The 21145-nt window shown below is 45.0% G+C and overlaps 1 protein-coding gene across 1 annotated transcript in view; it reads left to right on the top strand.

The window, feature by feature from the left end:
• Window positions 1-21145, top strand: part of LOC147725374 (uncharacterized) — a 2508159-nt gene that overhangs the window by 2246571 nt on the left and 240443 nt on the right. The window contains exon 21 of the mRNA XM_086964051.1: window positions 13399-13481. Coding sequence (XP_086820177.1) covers window positions 13399-13481 — 83 coding nt within the window. The remainder of the gene's footprint in view (window positions 1-13398; window positions 13482-21145) is intronic.

The following is a 21145-nucleotide window of genomic DNA, read 5'->3' as shown; positions in this document are numbered from 1 at the left end:
GCTTTTCTCCCAGGGGGTACTCCTCCATTGTTGTTACATTTAACCCCGGGGACCAGGAGTTCCCACCACACATAGTCTGTGCAATTTCCCTTACTCTCTCCTTTGTTATATACAGATGGTTATTAGCCCCAGGACACCTTTTGGTAACAGTAGCGCACTACAAATGTAAATAATAGGCAGAAGCAGGGGATCCACTAGACCCGAACTTCGGGGGGTTGGGGGGTTAACACCCCCAGCCAGGGCTTGTCCAAGCACTGGTCGCACACGGTGCAGCAGTCTTTCCACCTTCTCCATGAATTACCTCACTACCACTCACCAATAATACACCTCATCTCTCTATAGCACCTGTCTGACAAACATTTCATTTTTTTATAGCGCTACTCATAGTTTACTCACACTCAGTTCTGTGATGTGCATGGTACATCTTCTTTGTACCAGGCACTTTAACCTTCTGCACTGTGTGGGTGACAAGAGTGCCCATGTGACTGCACGGTGAGCAATGCAACAGTGTGAGAGTAGGGTAAAAGGAGTGACTGCAGGGTGAGTGAGGTGACCATATGAATTTGGGTTCGGCTGTAAGTGCAGAGTGGGACGAAATAGTGCATGGTTAGTGATGGCCTTGTTTGAGTGAGCTACAGATTGAACAGTAAGGGGGGGACAGGTGAGTGAAGTGTCACATGAGTGCAGGGTGAGAAGTGTGCTCGTGTGACTGCAGGGTGAGGTACAGAGTGAACAATGCAAGCGAATTTTTAGTGCAGAGTAATCACTGTGAGAGCAGGCTGAGTGGTTGAATGTTGTGAGTGCATGGTGATCAGTGTGAGTGCAGGGTGAGTGGGTGAATGTTGTGAGTGCATGGCGATCAGTGTGAGTGCACTGTGATCAGTGTGAGTGCATTGTGATCACTGTGAGTGCAGGGTGAGCGGGTGAACGGTGTGAGTGCATGGTGATTGGTGTGAGTGCATGGTGATTGGTGTGAGTGCATGGTGATCAGTGTGAGTGCATTGTGATCAGTGTGAGTGCATGGTGATCAGTGTGAGTGCATGGTGATTAGTGTGAGTGCATGGTGATCAGTGTGAGTGCATGGTGATCAGTGTGAGTCCATGGTGATCAGTGTGAGTGCAGGGTGAGCGGGTGAATAGTGTGAGTGCATGGTGATCAGTGTGAGTGCATGGTGATCAGTGTGCGTGCATGGTGATCAGTGTGAGCGCATTGTGATTGCTGTGAGTGCATTGTGATTGCTGTGAGTGCATTGTGATTGCTGTGAGTGCATTGTGATCAGTGTGAGTGCATGGTGATCAGTGTGAGTGCATTGTGATTGCTGTGAGTGCATGGTGATCAGTGTGAGTGCATTGTGATCAGTGTGAGTGCATTGTGATCAGTGTGAGTGCACGGCGATCGCTGTGAGTGCATGGTGATCAGTGTGAGTGCATTGTGATCAGTGTGAGCGCATGGCGATCGCTGTGAGTGCATGGTGATCAGTGTGAGTGCATTGTGATCGCTGGGAGTGCATGGTGATCAGTGTGAGTGCATTGTGATCAGTGTGAGTGCATTGTGATCGCTATGAGTGCATGGTGATCGCTATGAGTGCATGGTGATCAGTGTGAGTGCATTGTGATCGCTGGGAGTGCAGGGTGAACGTGAAAGTGAAGGCAAGAATGAGAAGTGAGTAGTCTGAAAGCAGGGTGCATTCCCAGAAACGTGAAGCGTAGGGTTTCAGATATAAGTTAAACTATTGCTGTAATGGCATTAATCAGGGTTCGAGGGTGGAGGAAATAAATAATGTGCTGATCCTGCAACAAACTTCCAGTCTAATGATTAGGGTTACCAGCTCATTATTTTGATGGCCCAGAAATAAGCAGTCACCTACAGCTGTATTTTTTGCACTTATCTGTGAATACTTAGAACAGCAAATATAAATAGAAAGCACTTTTAATTGTGTTCTAGGGATGCCTCAATGATCCATGACTAATAATTAAAGAGAATAAAGACAGAAAAGTCACATAACTAATTAATACATACTTTTTTATTTATAACTCAATTTAGTGTCAAGAGTAGGTCTCTGCAGGATCTTTAAACACATAGCAGGCATGTTTCTTTTGGCAACCTAACTTTATATTTCTTTTCATTAAATGCATTCTCACACTACAGAAGTAAGTGTAAAAATACAAATGTAAGGAATAGGCAGAGTGGGGGCCCAGGGGGTACTGGAACCATAAAAAAACTAAGCTTTGGTAATCAGTTAACAAAGGCATGTAAATATGCTAATGGTCTTTAAAGACCTGTGAAAAACTCGGGCCGGAGATAAGACTCCAGACACTGCCCAGCCGAGGCCCCAGGAGCGCGAGCTGCACTGCAGCAGCTCGGGCTGAGACACAGGATGGGGGAGGAGGGGGGCTGAAGCCCTGGTGGCCAGGGCAGAAGTTACACTGTGAAGGTGCGACCCCCTTTGCATCGCTCCACAGCCCCCCTGGGGGTCGCGCCCCACAGTTTGAAGACCCCTGCTCTAAGCTGTCTTATTCACTAGGACAGGTAAGGTGTGAGGTCGAGTTCCTCAACCTGTACCATGTCCTCTGGAGTACGGTTTCTGGTACTCGTTTTTATTAAGTTGGGAACCTTATTTCAGAGGGAAATACAACTAACACTGTTTTCTTAACTATAATAAGATTTGTTTTTTAGGTTTGATCTGGCCGTAGCGCTGCGAAGCAGGTGCTCCGCCCAGGGCGAAATCTTATGTCCTACAGTATGGGGCTTCGTCCCGCCTCTGTCTTCCATTGGCTAGCTCCATAAATGGAGGCTAGCCATTGGAAGAGATTGGCTGTCAGTCACTATTTCCCCGTCGGAACGCGATTAGGGGGCGTTTCCGTGTCTTTTTTTAAGTCCCGCCCTCTCCTCTTCCCATTGGCTGGAATTTTACCTTCCAGCCAATGGGAAGGGGAGAGCACGCAAACACGCCCCCGAATCCCAAAATGACCTTGTTTCAGCTGTCTGCCCCTCCCTTGGTTGCACAGCACTGGAAACTCACTAATTTACATTTCATCTGAGACATTTCAACTCTCGGAATTAACCGTCCAGTCCCCCACTTTAACTCCCCATACGATCCCATCCAGAATCGAATGTAGTATGTTTCAGCACCATGGTCTACACGGGCCGTCACAAAAAGTCAGCGCCAGATCCATCAAAAATACCCTAGACTTAAATAATCTACGAACCACACACACTGCCAACTGCATAGCAACATTTGCGCCGATGCAGGGAACCTCGCACTTTTATTTACACACAGCAGAGGCACATGCCAAATCCACAGCCAATCGGCATTTAGGAATCTGTGAAACGCAGCAGGATAGGCTGAGTTGACGACAATGCTCCATTCCTAGGTTTTCTTACATATTACAAGTCCCGCCTACTTCCAAAGTGCCCGTAGAATATGTTCAATCGTGGGACTGGTTGTCACGCGACCCGGAAGTACTGGAATCACGGGCAAATGTGTTCCGTAAAAGATCAACAACGGGCTCGGGTGGATTTTACGGACGGTTGGTGTAAGTGGAGGAGCAGTGGTGACTCTAGTTAAGATGGCTTTGGATTCTTCATTATTATTTTATGTTTCCGTGGCATGACGTTTTAATGAAGACTGTACGCTTTCAGTTTTCGAGGCGTATGTTTGTGTGCCTGCAGGACAGGCACGCCCGTGCCTCCTTGATTTTCTCCTTTTTTCACTTCTGTGCATCAGATGAGAGGCCACGATGAGTGTCGAGGCCTTTCAGCTGGCGTGCCTCGTAGAGCGGGAGCTCCTGGCGGTGCCAGTTGTCTTGGGTGACAAGTCCCGACAGCAGCAGCTACGCATCGAAAGCCTCGAGTGCTGCGGACATGATTTGTATCTGGGTTCAAGTGATGGCTGCATCCGTCGCTTCTGCTGGAGGAGAAGAGCCATCCAGCCACGGGGCTGACAACTTTTACTGGCTCCCGGCAATTGCAGCAAACACTACTGGGCCCAAGAAAGCCAGTTACAGAACTCTGTGCCGCTTCAGCTTTGCACCGGCTTCTAGTTTTGTGTGATAATGTCATCAGTCTTGCTGACATGAGTAGTCTGGAGATAGTGGCTGCTGCCGGGGCCCGAATAAAGGGTGCCGCTGCATTCACCCTCAATGAAAACCCTGCAAGCGGCGGAGATCCTTTCTGTGTAGAGCTGTGCCTCATCTCTGCCAAGCGCCGTGCCATTCAGATATTCCTAGTTTATTAGGATCACGTTCAGATGGTCAAGGAAGTCGTGACTCCCGAGCAGCCCTGCTCCCTTGCGGTGGATGGACACTTTTTGTGCTTGGCCCTCACCACTCAATACATCATCATGAATTACAACACTGGTTCATCACAGGACCTCTTCCCTTACAACAGCGAGGAGAAGCGGCCTATAGTGAAGCGTATAAGTAGACAGGAATACCTGCTGGCCGGTCCTGGTGGATTAGGTGAGGCTCTCTAAGCATGTTGAATTACAGTTCATTAATTGCTGTAAGCACTAGTTTTTGTTAGGTCTCGCATTTGCGAAAGATTAAGCTATTGACATTGTAAATGACAATGCCATTTATTTATCTGTTTTCAAAACCAACACATAAATAAACAATTTGTCATTTGCAATGCCAATAGCTCTAACTTTGTCAAAGGCGAAACCGTTGCATTGTAAATGCTTGTTTTAAATTGTTGTACTAAAAGGTATCTAACCAGGGCCCTAACAATTATTTTACAATTTTGAAAAATAATCAATTTGCAAAATATACTTTAACTAACAGCAATTGTGACTTAACTCGTGTGGTCACTTTATTGTCAGAGTTGTTCAGCAAATGCAAAGTCATAGACCGCACCTCTGATCCACAAATGTCGGAAACTCTCTATATAGTGTACCACAATAGGGTACACTGTGCACAGAGGTCAGAGAGACCCTTATTGGTTTACAGAGGCAAAAGTAAATAATACTAATGCTCTATTTTTGTGGTAGTGTCACCGAGAAGTTAGGCTAAGCATTTGTTGTACTCACAGAGGCTAAATGGAACACACACTCAAGAATAAAGTTGAGACCGATTTATAGAAAAATAGCAAGTCTTTTCATACATATTTTGAAAAAAGAACTTCAGTTAAAGGTAAATGTGTAATACGTTTCAGCAGTAAGCAGGATAAGGACAAGCTATATACAGTTGTGCACAATTACGCACAATGTCACCCTTTGGAGAAAAACATAGAATGCAATTAATCTCAATGCATTAGATCTAAGGGTTTCACCTCATAGAATTTGAATTTTAGGGAGCCAGAGTCCAAGGTTCTACCAGCAGTTTCTCTGAAGCGTCCCAGATTCGGCAGGAGCAGGGGGTTGGGAAAGCAAGTAGCTGGTACACTACGAGGAAGGGGGGCACCTAAAAACAGGCTGCACAGAGGGACTTGTAGGCAGGTCCAAAGGCACTCAAATGAGTGTAGAGGTCAAAAGGGCCTGGAGACCACAGGAATACAACGTTTTCAGAGAATCCCTAGCCGGTGGGGCTGGGTGCAGAGCAAACAGGTGATCCAAGCTCCGGTGCGCAAAGTGCACCTCTTAGTCAGGAGCAGGCACCTCAGAGGGGCTGGTGTAAGATGGCTGGTCCCCCTCAGTGAGTGGGTCTAGGGCTGCTGATGTCCCTCGATGGGTGCTTGAGCCTCAGGCAGTTGGAGTTCAGCTTGGACTCTTGTAGTGTAGTCAGTCTTGGGTTACAGGGCATCCGGTACCCCCTGGGTTGGTGCTGCCCAGCTCCGGAAGATCCTGGTGCCACCAAGCTTGGTGAGGAAGCAAAGTTGATCCTTCAGAGCTGATATACCTTGTCCTGGGCATTTGCGGCGTTGGTGGGGCCGGGAAGCTGCAAGTCGAGAGTTCGGACTCTGCAGTTTCGGTGCCTGCGATGCAGAGGAGTAGCTCCTCTATTCCAAGGGAGTTCTTAGACAATTTGGCGAAGTGCTGAAGGGCCCCTGGGGTTTGTAGAGGTCTCTCAGTGGCAGGACAAGACAGTGTTCTGCGATTGTCGAGTCTTTGGGCTGCAGGCAGGGTTTTGCGCCAAAATCTATTCCAGGTTCTCTGTTTTCGGGGTCAGTCACTCTTCTTTGTCCTTGGTCTTCTTGTGTCCGTCGAATCTCAAATTCAAAACTCAAGAGTGCCACCTAAATACTAAATTTAGGAGCATTAAAGGGAGTGCCAGGTAGTAGCCAATGGCTACCTACCTTTAGGGTGACTACACCCTCTAAATGCTCGCTCCACGTGGGGGATAGGAATGACTCTGACACATTATATTCCCCATCTTCAAGATGGTGGAAAGTGAGATGGGGGGCCCACATCCCCTGCCCCGCCTTAGGGGTGGTGCAGGTTGGTTGAGGACCCTCCTCCTCGTCTAACTAATTTTCCCGGTTGTCTTCCTGACAAAAGTGGGGTCAAGACAGGGGGGCGTTGCCATTTGCTGCTAGCAGGACAGGCGTGGGTCAGAGTTCAAAGGAGGCGGCGCTTTTGAAGCTTCCCGCCCTGGCAAGCTGTTCCTGCCTGGAAGAGGTGTGTAGCACCTCTGCCCAAGGCAGGCATTGTTTTTGACCCCTAAGAGCAGGGGCACCCACGGGTCCAGAAACAACATGTCTAGTAGTGGCAGGCTGGTGGATGCCAGTCAGGGACACACTAGAAGTCGGTAATTTTCAGTTAGCCCTTCTAAAAGGGTCCTCTGGGTGCAATTATTAATAAATCTGACACCGGGATCAGTGCAGGATTATTGAGACAGGATGTCTGGTACCAAACATCCCATAATACAATGAAGCCATCACAGAGCTGGGGCAGTTGTAATGGCGAGTGTTCAGCCCATGTACTTTCTATGGCTTCTCTGTTCACTTACAATGTCCAAGAATGAACATGGATATTGGAGGGGCATATCTGCTCATGCAGATATGTCCTCACAGGAGATATAGTGGACCCTGGCTTAGGGCTAAGGCCTGCTAGAGGGGTAGCTCACCTATATCCCATGCAGTGCGTATGGGAATGGCACACAGGGATGTGTCCCAAGTAGACTCTTCAGTTTTGTCTGCACCAATGCACACAGTCTGCAATGGTACTGGGCATGGCCTTGGTGAGGGGACCCTAGGGAGGCACAATTTGTGCAGCTTCCCTTGGAGTCCCTCTTCAGTGCCAATGCCCTTGGTACTTGGGTACCATTTACTAGGGCCTTACAAGCGGTACTGAAGTTGTGCCAATTAGGAAACAAAAGGTACAGTTTAGGGAAAGAGCTTCTGGCACAGGACACCCGATTGGCAGGGACCCTGTTCACTTCCAGTCAAAATTGCATAATTTTCCAGCCAAAACGTGGGAGCTAACCATGTCCAAACGATGCACTTTCCTACAGTTACCTTTCTGCTCCTACTTACTTTTTGCAACTGCCTGACTGTAGGAAAGTGGGTTTCGGTTGCAGTAACCCCCCACTTTTTGCCATTCTACCGATGCACTTTTGGCTTGATGTGCCCCGGGTCCCTGCCAATCAGGTTCCCAGGACCTGTGTTCTTTCCCCAAAACTAACCCAATTGGCATCTCTGGCCACATGTCAGCCCCTGGTAAAAGGTACCACAGGTACCCAAGGCACTGTGACCAGTGAAGACCTCTCAGGCCTGCAGCACTTATTGTGCCACCCTTAGAGGCCCTGTACCTTTACACACCCACACTGACTTTGCAGGCTGCATGTTGTGGTGCAGAACCAAGTGAAGTGTCAACATGGCACACATCCCTTTCTGTCATGCCTACAACCCACTGCCCTGACATAAATTAGTCATCCCTCTAGCTGGGTGTACTATACTAGTGGTGAGGGTACAGGTGCATGAGCCCTGTACCCCTATAGTGTCTAAATCCATTCTTAGACATTGTAAGTGCAGTGCTGCCATTAAGAGTATATGGTGCTAGGAGTTTGCCATTACAAACTCCACAGCACCATAATAGCTACACTGAAAACTGAGAAGTTTGGTACCAAACTTCTCAGCACATTAAACCCACACTGATGCCAGTGTGGGATTTAATGAAAAATGCACACAGAGGGCATCTTATAAATGCCCCCTGAAAAATGACCTACCGTTGGAGTGGCTGTTTTCAGCTGCCACCTCCAGACATGTTTCTGAACCCCTAGGTCGGTAGCCTGCTGCTCTCTGTGGCCTGAAACAATGTACATCCTGGAATGAGGTGGCAACCTCCTTCACCAGGATGAACAGGGTTCACGAAAGGGGAAGCTTCAAAGGCTTGCTGCCTTTGTGAGCTTCCCCAGGCCACTTGCTGCTTTCAGCAACTGGTCCCCACTGGTTCTGACCCCCACTTTGGGCAGGAGAACCGGCGGGAAAAACAAGTGAGGAAGAGAGGTGTGCTGACCTCTGCCAACTCCACCCCTCAGGTGGGGGAGGCGAGGTGAAGCACAACTCTCAGTCCTGCCATCTTGCAGATGGGGGGGACTTAGCCAACCAAAGAAAGGCATATGCCACCCTCCAGGGGGTGTACCCACCCCAGTGAAGGGACCTATTGGTCCTAACCTTTTACTTACCTGTATCGCCCGAAATCTAGTCCTAACATTTTACTTACCTGTATCGCCCCTAAATATAGTATTTTAGGGCACACCTGAACCCTGCTTCCTCAGACAAGAAGAAACTACAAATTCCCACAACCTAAGAAGAAAAAGGACGAAACAAGACTCCCAGCAGAGGAGACTTCATAGAGCAACTGACTTGACCCCAGCCCTACTGGCCCTTCTGCAGTCTCCAGAGATCCTGCACCAAAAATAGTTTCGTCCTGCAGCAAGCGACCTCCAGATCCCATGAGAGGACTGTCTGCCTTCAACAAAGACTGGATCTCCTGTGAACAGCAGCTCTGTTCAGAAGAAACACCAAAGAAAAACTCCGAGCCTGCTGAGGAAAAAGAAATCTGACGCCTGAAACCAAAACTGCACCCGTCGCCTATGGCCCGAGTTAGAGTGGCCCACCAGTCCCAGCGAGGTCCCCCAGCACTCCAGAGTCCGATTCCTCTGTGGGTAGACCCTTCCGGGACTTCCCGACGTCGCCTTCAGCCTCTGCACGGAGACCCCCCCAACCGCAAGTGGCCCGGTAAGGTGAAATCTGACCTCAAAAGACACCCATGCATCCAGCCGCCCTGAGCCCTGGAGAAAAGAACCTGGGGTGCACCTATGTCCCCAAACCCGATGTGCACCTACGTCCCTGAGCCCTCCAACTTATCTGCCTAGCTGTTGGTTCCTCCCAGACGTCTTCCTGGACCAAGCCTGCAGCTGAAAACCAAAACCGAAATCCCCGTTGAAAACAGCAGGGCACCTGTTGAAAACAACAGCATCCTGCACCCAGCCTCCCTTGCGCGGCTGCGGGTGCACTTTGTGTGCTAAACAGGATCCCCTTTGCCCTGAGTCTATCACCAGGAGCTTGGCTCCCACAACCTTGTGGCCTGCTTGTCAGCAGCCACCAACCGGAGGCCCCCTATTCCCCTTTGGATAACATAGGGCCTCAGCACTCTGCACCCGGCCGCCCTAGTGCCACTGAGGGTGTAACAAGAGTGCATCCCTGACCCTGGGGAGCCCTGAGTCTACCCCCAGAGCCTCAACTCCCACTACCGAATACTTACCCAAAAACAGAAAACACTATTTTACTTGGAAAAGTTTCTTTAAGTGTGGAGTTTGAAAACCTAAAGAAATGCTTTAAAATTGTACTATTTAACAAAAATCATTTTACTTGCCTGTTTACAGGAAATGTCCCAGAGTAGTATCCAGGTATACTACACTGTATAAGAAAAGTGATCTAAAAAGTAACTTACCTGGTATTTTGCTGAAAAGCACATTCAAGTCTGTGTACTGTATTTACTAATAATTGCATTTCTCTGCAACTATACTGTAGGGCAAAACAAAGTGCATACGCAATTACAATTCAAACGGTTTACAAACTGCATTACTACTGTAAAGTATTTATTGCTCACCTGTGCCAGGCTTGCTTGGTTCTAGAAAGTAATATAACTAAAAGAATATTTTTATACAAAAACAAATTGGTCTGAAGTTTAGTCTTTGAGTGTGTGAATTCATTTGCTGACCGAGTGTGTACTACAAATGCTTAACACTGTCCTCTGATACTGCCCTACTGCTCAACCACACTACAACAAATAGAGTGAGGTGCTATATCACTTTACCTCTGTCTACCTTTGGGTTCCACTGGACTCTGCGAACACTATACCTCACTTTGGTATAGTATATACAGAGCCGGCTTCCTACACTGACCAACCTTCTTTATTTAAGTTCCCTATTGTAAATAGGTTTCTTAAAGGTCTTGTAAATATGTTTCCCCTTTCTACTTTCATTATGCCTGAGTGGGACCTTAATGGAGTCCTCACATTATCAATGTATGCTCCTTTTGAGCCTTTTTATAATTGTGCCCTCCAGCTGCTCAGATGAGCCCTTGAGTCAGTGTACAGCTGCTCGACGCATCTTATGAGTCTCAAAACTAACTCCCTAATTGCAGGCGCTTCAACTTGTCGAATGAGTGAGCTTCAGACAGGTTGGTGGTTAGGAGAAGGGCAGCCTTTTTGCATAAAGTTGTGACACTTTTTCACATTGGGCAATCCATCACTCTCCCAACATTCTTTGCCCCACCTCACCCTTCAAAAGAGCAGAAGAGACTCCATTGACTGGACTCCAAATGAGTCTTAAGGTTTTACATCAACCGCACCAAAGGCATGGTGTGGACAATCAGCTTTTTGTGGGGTTCGCCAGGGCTAAGGAAGGAAAGGCGGTGCAGGAAAGGCCACCGTCAAGGCCAAGAATATGTTGGACAAAAAGCAGCATCCGGAACCACAGATGGCCCATTCCACCAGGGCCAATGCTGCTACCACTGCTTTGGCGCGTAGTGTTCTTGACATCTGCCAGGCCGCGACATGGGGGTCAGTGCATACGTTCACAAAGCACTACTGCCTTGACAGCCAGTTCCGACGCAAAGGTCATTTTGCTTGTTCTGTTCTGACAGAGCCCACTCCACAGACCCTCCACCTTTGGGGAGGTACTGCTTTGGTATCTGTTATAAAAGTGAGGAATCTGCGGTCTGAAGTATGCATCAAAAATCAAGTTACTTACTTTCAGTAGTGCTCTTTCTGGAGAAAGCTCTATTTAACCACACATTCCTCACTGCCCTCCCAACTTCCCGTTTTGTGAAGTGGTCTCTTTTTGCCATCTAAAACTGTCCTAAATAAGAGATCAACACACTGGTACCTCCAATTGTTTTGTGCTCTGCATCTGAGGGTGTGAATTTAGTCCATTAGTTAACTGATATCGACTCGCTGGTGTGGTGTCTGTATGCGGGACCTCTTCGTCACTTCCCGGGCAAAACAAGGTCAACCCAGGGCAACAGGTCAACACCTAGGTTGGGGCGGAAGCATTGCTGTGAAAACCTCTGTATCTGGTTCCTGGGTAATACTCTGAAGGTAAAGAATATGTGCTCAGATAGAGTATCCACCAGAAAGAGTGTCACCAAAGGTAATGTAACTTGTTTGTATGGCTTATGCTCATTTCAAGAGCTGCATAATTGCCTTGTCACCTATTTCTGCAATTCACATATATATTTTTCTTTTGTTCAATCAATCAATCAGTAGATTTATAAAGTTATGTTATAACAATTTGTAAAGCGCACAACTACCGGACAGGTGTCTCAGCGCTAAACGTTTCCTGAGTTACAACAGAGTCAAAACAGAGGGCTGCGCATGGAAACCTAATTGTTGAAAAGCCAGGATTTTTATTTTTTTCTGAACGTTAGAAGAGTAGGAAGGGCTTTGATCTGAGGGGGAAGGGAATTCCAAAGCTTAGCTGTGGCAACCAAAAAGCTTCTGTCACCCGTGTTAGTTTTAAATGTTCTGGGGACTACCAACACATTGGCGCCAGTACAGCGCAGAGGTCTGCTAGGGGTGTAAATCTTCAGTGAATTCGTCAGAAACTCTGGCCCTATATTGTGGGTAGATTTGTAAGCAATGCATAGCGCCTTGAATTTTATTCTGCTTCTAATTAGCAGCCAATGTAGTTGTCTGATCACTTTAGAAACAGAATGAAATTTTGGTGTGCCAGACAGCTACTTGGCAGCAGCATTTTTGAATCAGCTGTAACTTGTTTAAAACTGTTTGCTGAGCGTTGATCAGTACACTATTACAATAGTCTACTTTAGTCAGTACCAAGGTGGATAGAATCGTTTTCCTGGCTTCGGAGGGAATAAAAGGAAACACATTCTTTGCCATTTTTAGGATGTAAAAACAAGAGGAGACCATAGAATTGACATGGTATTTATGCAACAGTTTATCGAGAAGGACGATACCATGATTTTTGGTCTTGTTGACAGGGACAGTAGGCTGACCAAGATTATCTGGCCACCAGCGGGAGGACCAGACAGGCGAAAGGTTACCAACGACCATCACCTCAGTCTTGGAGGAGTTTAGTTTGAGGCAATATCTGGTCATCCAAGGGCTGATAGCCAGAATGCTGTTGTGGTAGTTGACCAAGACTCTAAACGATTTGGGTATCGCTTGCGTAAGATGTGATTGCTAAACCGAAAGATTTAATCACTCGAGCCAAATCGGTCATATAAATGTTAAAAATCTTGGGGCTGATGGAGGAGCCCTGCTGGACTCCACAGGGAAGTGAAAAGGGGGGGAGGAGTGGTAATCACTCAGCTTGACTATTTGGGCTCGGTTAGATAAAAGGATGCAAGCAAAGATTTGGCCTTGTTCCAAATGCCTAGAGAGAAGATGCGGTTTATCAGGAGCCCATGATCAACTGTATCAAAGGCTGCACCTCCTTTGTCCAGTGCAACCCTTCTCTCCTCTGTGGCTTTGATAAGTGCAATCTCCGTACTATGTCTCTTCCTAAAGCCGAACTGTATTTCGTCCAGCAGGTTTTGGTCATAGATATATAGGGCCAGCTGATCATTCATAATCCTTTCCGCGAGTTTGTCAGGCAATGGAAGACACGCAAAGGGCCAATAGTTATAAGTGTCTACTGGGTCGAGGTTCGGTTTTTCTTTTTTTTTATAATGGCAGGATGAATGACTTTTTCCATTGTGAGGGATAAAAATCTTGGCCAGGATAGACCCTATGACCTCCGGAAAGGGCTACTGGTCACCCATGAGGGTATCCAGGTGCTAGTAGGGGGCAGTTAATTAGCCAAATAGCTATGTCTTCAGGGACTTTCAGAACTCTGGAAAACATTCTCAGACTTCAGATTGTTGCTTTAACATGTATTTTGTATCTTGCTAGATATCACATTTTATGAAAAAGATCCATAATCCAAATTTAGCTTGTCTATTGATGATAAATAAAACAAATTTAAAAAGGTGTTCCACGTTTTTTTGATCTAGGTGAAAATCCAGATCAAGAAGGCCACAGATAGTGCAAACAAATATTTCCTGAAGAGTCTGATTAATGAACTTCACACGAAAAGGTAAGATGCAAAAGAGACAAAGCTGTCTTTAGGCTTTTTCTCCACATGTTTCAAAAAGTGATTTTGTTTTCTAGCGTATTGCACACAAATAAATGCGACATTCAAAGCATTGAAAATAAATACCTTCTCTATCCACTTGTACAACAATTGGAATTATCAATCATTACCGTATCCTTTGCAACTCACCCACATTTGCAATAACATCGTATCTGTTTATTCATGTATTTGACTCCTTTAGATCACTAGGTGTAGTTAAAGTGATTTACCTGGAACATTACGATAGCATAGAGAGTCAAGTGCACATAAATGTGGGACAGAGGGCTAGCAAAACGACATAAAAAAGTGAACACTTACTTTAAACAAAAATCCTGACATAGTCAGAAAAGAGGAATTCAGCAGGAAAAAAGATTCCAGAGCGCCCATGCTAAGCTAGACAAGTCCAAAAGATAAACAAGCATTGGTAAAGCAAATAGGTTTTGGCAATGCCCGAGCTATTGGCCTTGTCAATGTGAATTGTGAAAAAAGATATTTAGGAAAAGTTAATCAAACTTATGGACCTAAACAGACAACATGATATGACAATCAATAACAATGTATAACAAATGTAATTTACAATGGACAACTCAGAAATGTAATAATGTATTTATTTTTCTATTTGTTATAAGAGTTATTAAACAAAAATACATAGAATAAGCATATCTCATACTGATAATAAAACTGTGCCTAAATTGTTTTGCTTTAATGTCACAGTTCATAAAGTACAGAAATAACTTTCAAAGTTCATCAGATTAAAGGAACACATTAGAAAAAGAAAACAACAATGGATGATGACATGGCTATAAATTCTGGTAGTTGCTACGCACGTTTCAGCTATCAGCCTTCATCAGGAAGCCATGATTTGAAATTCAAGAAAACCTAAACAAAAAATACAAATGTCCCAAAATCCATATCAGTGTTGGGGGTACCTCTTTTCTTCACAAACATTGTCTCCACAGCCTGACTGTGCGGGGGTGTTTGTAGTTTTATTGTACATATTGTACTAGTCGTAGCATTGTTGTTAATATAATCTGTTTATTGTCCTTATTTTTTATCTCTATCTTTGTTTCTCTCACCATTTGTCTTCATTTCATCACTTTGTTACAATTTTTTTCAATCTTATCGGACTCAGTACCATATCATTATGGATAAACTTTTGACATTTGGCTTTTCAGACTTCGCGTCCTTGGTAGGAGACCTAGCTTCCATCGATAATTTACCTACAAATAACCCACAGAACAACACTGAAATACATAAACTATTAGCCCTTAAGAAAACACCAAAAAGAATAGAATTACAAGGTCACTTCATGTTACAATATCTTAGGGCAGGGGTCATTCCCCAAGGATTAAGAGTGCGGAATATTCCAGGGTTATTTGTACAAATACGTAGATTTTTGGAAAGATGGTCCCTTATAGCAAATAGGTGTTCCAGAGATCTCATGATGCTTATTATAGAAACCGCCAAGGAGTTAGTGCAAGCTCTTTTACAAGAGATATCTGAACTAGAAAGCAAACTTAAAAACAGTTTAGCTGTAGAGGAAGCACTTAAAAAGTTGGAAGAGACGGAGAAAGAAATGCATTCTTAACATGATTATCTCCTGAAAAGAAAAACAGACAAATTAAAGAAAGACATTCAGTTTTTCAGCCAAGAAAAGGTATATCCATACCTGGCAGATCATTTTTATCAACCAGAACCATACGGTGAGACCGCAGAACAGTCAACATACAATAGACCCCCCCCAAGAAAGTTACCACCTTTTCCGACACGTCGGACTCAGATACTGAGGGGCAGAATCAGTACCAAGAACAAGGCTCAGCTAACAATAGAGGTGGAAACCCCAGAGGTACACGTCCTTTTTTGCCAGGCGTGGCAACACACAAGGACGCTGGAGAACCAGATACCAGCCAAGGTTCAGAGGCAATTTCCATCAGCCACAGAATCAGCAATATCCCCCACCACCGAACCAACAATATCCTCCACCTCAGATCCAGCAATACCCTCCACCTCCGAACTATCCTCAACAACACAACACATATCCAAATCAGGATCAATATCTGGTAACCAGACATGCACAGTACTGGCGAGACTTAAGGAGATTCCTATTTTCAGTCTAAGTAGTAATCCATTAGATTTTCCCACAGAGACGCTATTGACAAAAGGCCTCTCCTTCATACCCCATTGTAAAATCAATAAATTTGAACTTTTCAAAGATCTCATGATCTTTTTTAGAAAAATTAGACTTCAAAATTTCTTTGAAGGTACTAATGAGAATATGGAACAACCGGAAAATAGATCTGGTTTTAAGCCGCTGTCCACCTTCCTTCCAACCTTAGAACAGGTGCCACCAGAAATAGCCACCTTTGAACATGTTGTCTTCAACAAACTCACAGGGGCTACCAAATACATTCCATCTCCTCTTTTTAACATCACACGCGAAGAACATCTAGCACTAGAGACTCTTAAACAAAATAATGACTTAATAGTCAAATGCTGTGACAAAGGTGGTGGAATAGTTGTTTTTGACAAGGATCAATATATCCTGAAGATGGAGCAATTACTTCACAATGTGGGTGTGGTTAGATCCTCGCTGATGTCGTTAAGCAGTGGGGTATGACTATGGTGTCATACGCTGACGACACTCAGCTGGCGGTCACGCTCAGCGGGGATTCTCGTTCGGATGCCCCAAGATTCCAGAATGGAGTTCGGGCGGTTGCCAGCTGGATGAACTCGAACTGTCTCCAGTTGAACGCAAAAAAAACAGAGATCATGATTATCGGCAAGCAAGCGGAACTCTGGGGCGATATGTGGTGGCCTCCAGAGCTTGGTCCCACCCCGACTCCGGTCTCGGAGATAAAAAATCTCGGGGTGTCGTTAGATCCTGCCCTTAGCTTTGTCTGCCACACTAAGAGAACTGCTGCATGCTGTTTCGGTATCCTGCGTGGCTTAAGACCAGCGTTAAAAAATGTTGACGCCTCAACCAGGCAGCTTGTGGTGCAGGCGACGGTGATTTCTCGGCTTGACTATGCAAGCTCCCTCTTGGTAGGGATAAACCAGGCTGAAATCACTCGTCTACAACGTGTGCAAAACGCGGCAGCGAGAGCAGTGGTGGGTCTGCCCAGGTTCTGTTCCGCTGCCAACACTCTGCGCTCTCTTCATTGGCTGCCGGTTAAGCAGAGAATTCAATTTAAAGTGCTCTGCCTTTCCCATAAGATCCTTAAGGGCTCCCCTGCCCAGATTCTCCTGAATCTCTTGTCTCCCTATGTTCCTGCCCGCTCTTTACGTTCGTTGGGCCTTGAACTTGCAGTAGTCCCCCGGTTCAAGCGTAGTCGTGCTGGCGGCCGCTCATTTCGAGTACGTGCTGCGGCCTTGTGGAACTCCCTTCCTTTAAAGATTTGTGCCCTTGATGATCTTTTCTCATTTTGTAGGGCCATTAAGACCTTCCTATTTCCTTACATTGTTGCACTTTTTAGTTTGTTGCCTCTTTTAGCTGTGTTATGTTGTTACCTTGTCAGGCGCCAGGACGCTCCTTTGCTGGAGCAGCTGTGCGCGTAATAAATGTCCATAACATAACATAACATAACATAACATAACAATGACTTACGTTACATACCGATACATAGAGGCCCTACTAAAAGAGTGAAAACGAGTATTCTCCAACTGACTACGCAGGCACTCAAAAAGAATCTCATCTGTGAAAAAGAGTGGCAATTTCTCAACATACAGCAGCCTAAAATGGGAGTAATATATGGAATTCCTAAGATTCACAAGGACAGCAGTGACCCTCCATACAGACCCATAGTTACAACAATCAGGTCAGTAACAGAGTCTCTATCGAAGTATGTTGATACCATTCTAAGACCATTTGTCTCACAGATCCCCTCCTACATCAGAGACACGAGTGAGATCATAAATGTAGTTGAAAATCTTGAATTCAATGCAAATAGCCAACTGCTGGTCACTATGGTCATAGAGGCCCTTTATTCTAATATCCCGCAAACAGAAGCTATAGAGGCAATATCTTGGTTCATGGAAACATACAATATTGACTGCCCAAGATCATTTGTTTTGGACTGTTTACATATAGTCCTAACTGAAAACACATTTGAATTTAAAGGGTCCCTATTCAAACAAACAAAGGGCATACGTATGGGGGCTTTGTGTGCCCCAACAGTGGCCAATATATTTATGGCCCTGAATGAGTCACAATTTGTGTACAATGACATTGCTCCGTTCAGTGAGTCTTTCACATTGTGGTCTAGATATATAGACAATGTCTTTTTTATTTGGACCTCAGAGTCAGAAAAGCTTACCAAGTTAGTTTCCTGGCTTAACTTATGTGATAACAACATAATTTTTACAGCTGCCTCCAGCAGTAACAAAGTGGAATTTTTGGATATAATTATCCAGAATAAAGAGAACAGTTTAGAGGTAGATCTTTACGTTAAGCCTACAGCTCGTAACACATTGTTACATTTTACTAGCTATCACCCTGAGTCACAAAAAAACAGTATACCGTATGGTCAGTTTCTGCGCTTGCGCAGGAATTGTACCACGGTGATAAAAGAGCTGAAGAAATGAAAACTAAATTTTTAGCACGTGGATACCTGAAACGTCTCATTCGTGATTCATACAAACGGGCGAGATTTTTTGATAGACAGCACTTGCTTACAACACATCCCAAAGAAACCAATCCTAGATTAGTATTTGTGACGAGACATTCAACCATGAATGCAAAGGTGCGACATGCAATTAAAACGAATTGGCACATTCTAAATGCTACTAGGCCAAAACATAGCGTGTTACCTAAACCTTTATATGCGTACCGGAAAAACAAGAATCTTAAGGATCTTGTTGTACGTTCTAGGATGCAGACTAAATCACCAATTTCAGTGCAAACCTCGATTACCCGTCAGACCTTACCTACCGGTAATTATAAGTGCCTTTCTTGTGTGGCTTGTGAATTTGCGATTGAAACTAGGCAATTTTCCTTCAACAAAGTGAACTTACAAGCCAAAACCTTAACTAATTGCAGAACAACCAACGTGGTTTATTTATTGTTATGCCCCTGCAATAAGGGCTACGTTGGTGAAACAGCACGCATGATGTCAACCAGATTATCAGAGCACAGATCAGCGATTCGCACACAAAAAGTACAAGCCCCTTTGGTAAAACACTATATGGAGGCTAAACATAGTGCTGACGAAATACGCTGGTTTATTTTGGAGAAAATGCATACAACCTCTGGCACTATGAGTACAAACATACGTAAATGTAGAGAGGTATATTGGGTTTTCATTTTGAATACTTACCTCACCGGGATGAACAATGAAATACCCTGGGACCAAGTATTAAAATATAATTGTGGATGAACTCTTAAAATTTATATGGTATGGTCTGCATAACAAAGCTTTGTTGGCAATCCACCATATAGATATATGACTGGCTAGGCATCTTGATCTTTATGAATATCTTTGGCCGATCAATTGGCAACTTTTTATTCAGTTTGTAAATAAGCCTTTTTATTAGAAAATGTATGTGTTCAATAATAATCTGGAACACTTATGTTCTAAAGATATATTCTCTTCTTTAGATCATTAATGTTACCCACATAGTTAGAAACATATATATATATATTTGTAAACTTTATTTTTGGTAATTTTGCAGCTACAATACAATAAGACAACACAATCTGCATGTTTGTAACACATTTCAACCAAAGCAGTTCTGTGTGGCACTCTGTGGGCAAGAGTGCATGTCCCTCTCAGAGCAATGCATGGATAAAAAATAGCAGTAATAAGAACACACCCGATCCATCCCTTGAAAGGTATACATCTCAGTATGGAACAAGGCAATATCGTACGTTACAGAGTCCTCGCTACAAATCATGGCTAAGTCTACATAAGTAGACAATATCGACACCATCAGTCAAACAGCATAGCACATCTCACGTGATATCTGAAACACATTCAACCCCTATCTTGCGTGTCTACAACTTCCACTGTCTCAGCCTCAGCTTGTATATCCTCATCCACAGTAGTATTTCCCTGTTGCAAGATATAGTTCTGCAATGGCCCCCATATGTCCTTGGGTCTCGAGGACATGGGCTGGTTTTCGGCATATATTCCAACTTGGTCTTGGCAATATATCATGTCCTGTAGCCATTCTTTGAATTTCGGGGCCCTTCCTCTTCCCCATCTGCATGCAAGTCTCCGCTTGGCCACCAATAGTGCGACATCTAAGAACTTTCTATTACCTCTAGGTATGTGTGAAGTGTATCCAAGCAGGAAGATTACTGGATCTATATCGAAGGTCAGATTTAACATTGTCTCCAGAGCGCCATGGATTTGCTCCCAATAGTGCCACACCTGTTGGCATTCCCATGATAAATGGAAAAAACCAGCACCTGGTCGTCTACATCTCTCACAACAGTCTGAATCGGCTAATTTAAATCTATATTTCCTGGCAGGAGTATAATACATCCTATGCAAAAATGTATAGTGAATAATCTTGAAACGGCAGCTCGAGGTTATACGTCCCATAGCTGCACAACAGTATTCCCACTGCTCATCATTGAGGTCTTGCCCTAAATCAACGCTCCAATGCCCCCTGGCATTTCCCGCCACCTCTGGAATGTGCGTGCGATAGCTGCTGTATAGTCTCGAAACCAAGTGTGTACCGTCAGTGCTGCACAATAAGACATTCAACGGAGGGACAACCTCTGGTTCACGTGGGTATGCTGGGAGGAGTTGCTTCATACCTTTCCGCAAGCGTATATAGTAAAATACATCCAGGGGTGTGGCAGCAGTATCACCAAAAAATTGCTCCTTGGAACGGAACATCCCTTCGAGAAACAGATCTCCCCAAAGTCCTATGTGAAGACGTTTGCACATGTTTTGGAAGCCAGTGTCTTGTATCACATTAACTCTAGGGTGATAGGTCAGGAGAATTCGAGGTGAATAGGGATCTGCGATTTACACAATAGTCTCTGCCATGCATCTATAGTACAAGATACCGTGGTAGGTGGTGTCTCAAGGACTGTTGCCGGTCCATGAACAATACCACTGAGTGGCAATGGTCGTGCAATCCAATCCTCCACTGCTATCTGCGGCATAAATGGAGTAGGCGTAACCCAGTGATAAACGTAGTGTGCCTGCGCACTAAGATAGTAAGCCTCCATGTCTGGGACGTCAAAGCCCCCTTTGTCATAAGGCTGGGTCAGGACAGTCCACTTAAGCCTCGGCTGGTGTCCACCCCATACTAGTCTAATCAGTTCCGTTTTCAGGGTCTTAAACAAATACGCTCCGGGATGATAGGGTACGTTGAGGAAGAAGTATAAAAAACGAGGCAATACGACCATTTTAATAAGCGAGACTCTGCCAGCCATCGACAGAGGCAGTGTGATCCAGCGGGCTACGGTATCCTTCAATTGCATTATGGCCGTACCATAATTAATCTGTATTGTCTCCTCTCTATCTCTCGAGACACGGATTCCCAGGTACTTCAGGTTAGATTGGCACCATTCTAACGGGTAGTCTAATGGAAACTCGGATACAGCAGGCGTGAGTGGGAAAAATTGGGATTTATTCCAATTAATAGTTTTACCCGACATTCTACCAAAAACCACA

This window comes from Lissotriton vulgaris, chromosome 3_2 (assembly GCF_964263255.1).
Source record: "Lissotriton vulgaris chromosome 3_2, aLisVul1.2, whole genome shotgun sequence".
NCBI classification, from domain to species: Eukaryota; Metazoa; Chordata; class Amphibia; order Caudata; family Salamandridae; genus Lissotriton; species Lissotriton vulgaris.
The sequence above is the reverse complement of the archived record's forward strand: the minus strand, read 5'-3'. Positions and strand labels throughout refer to the sequence as shown.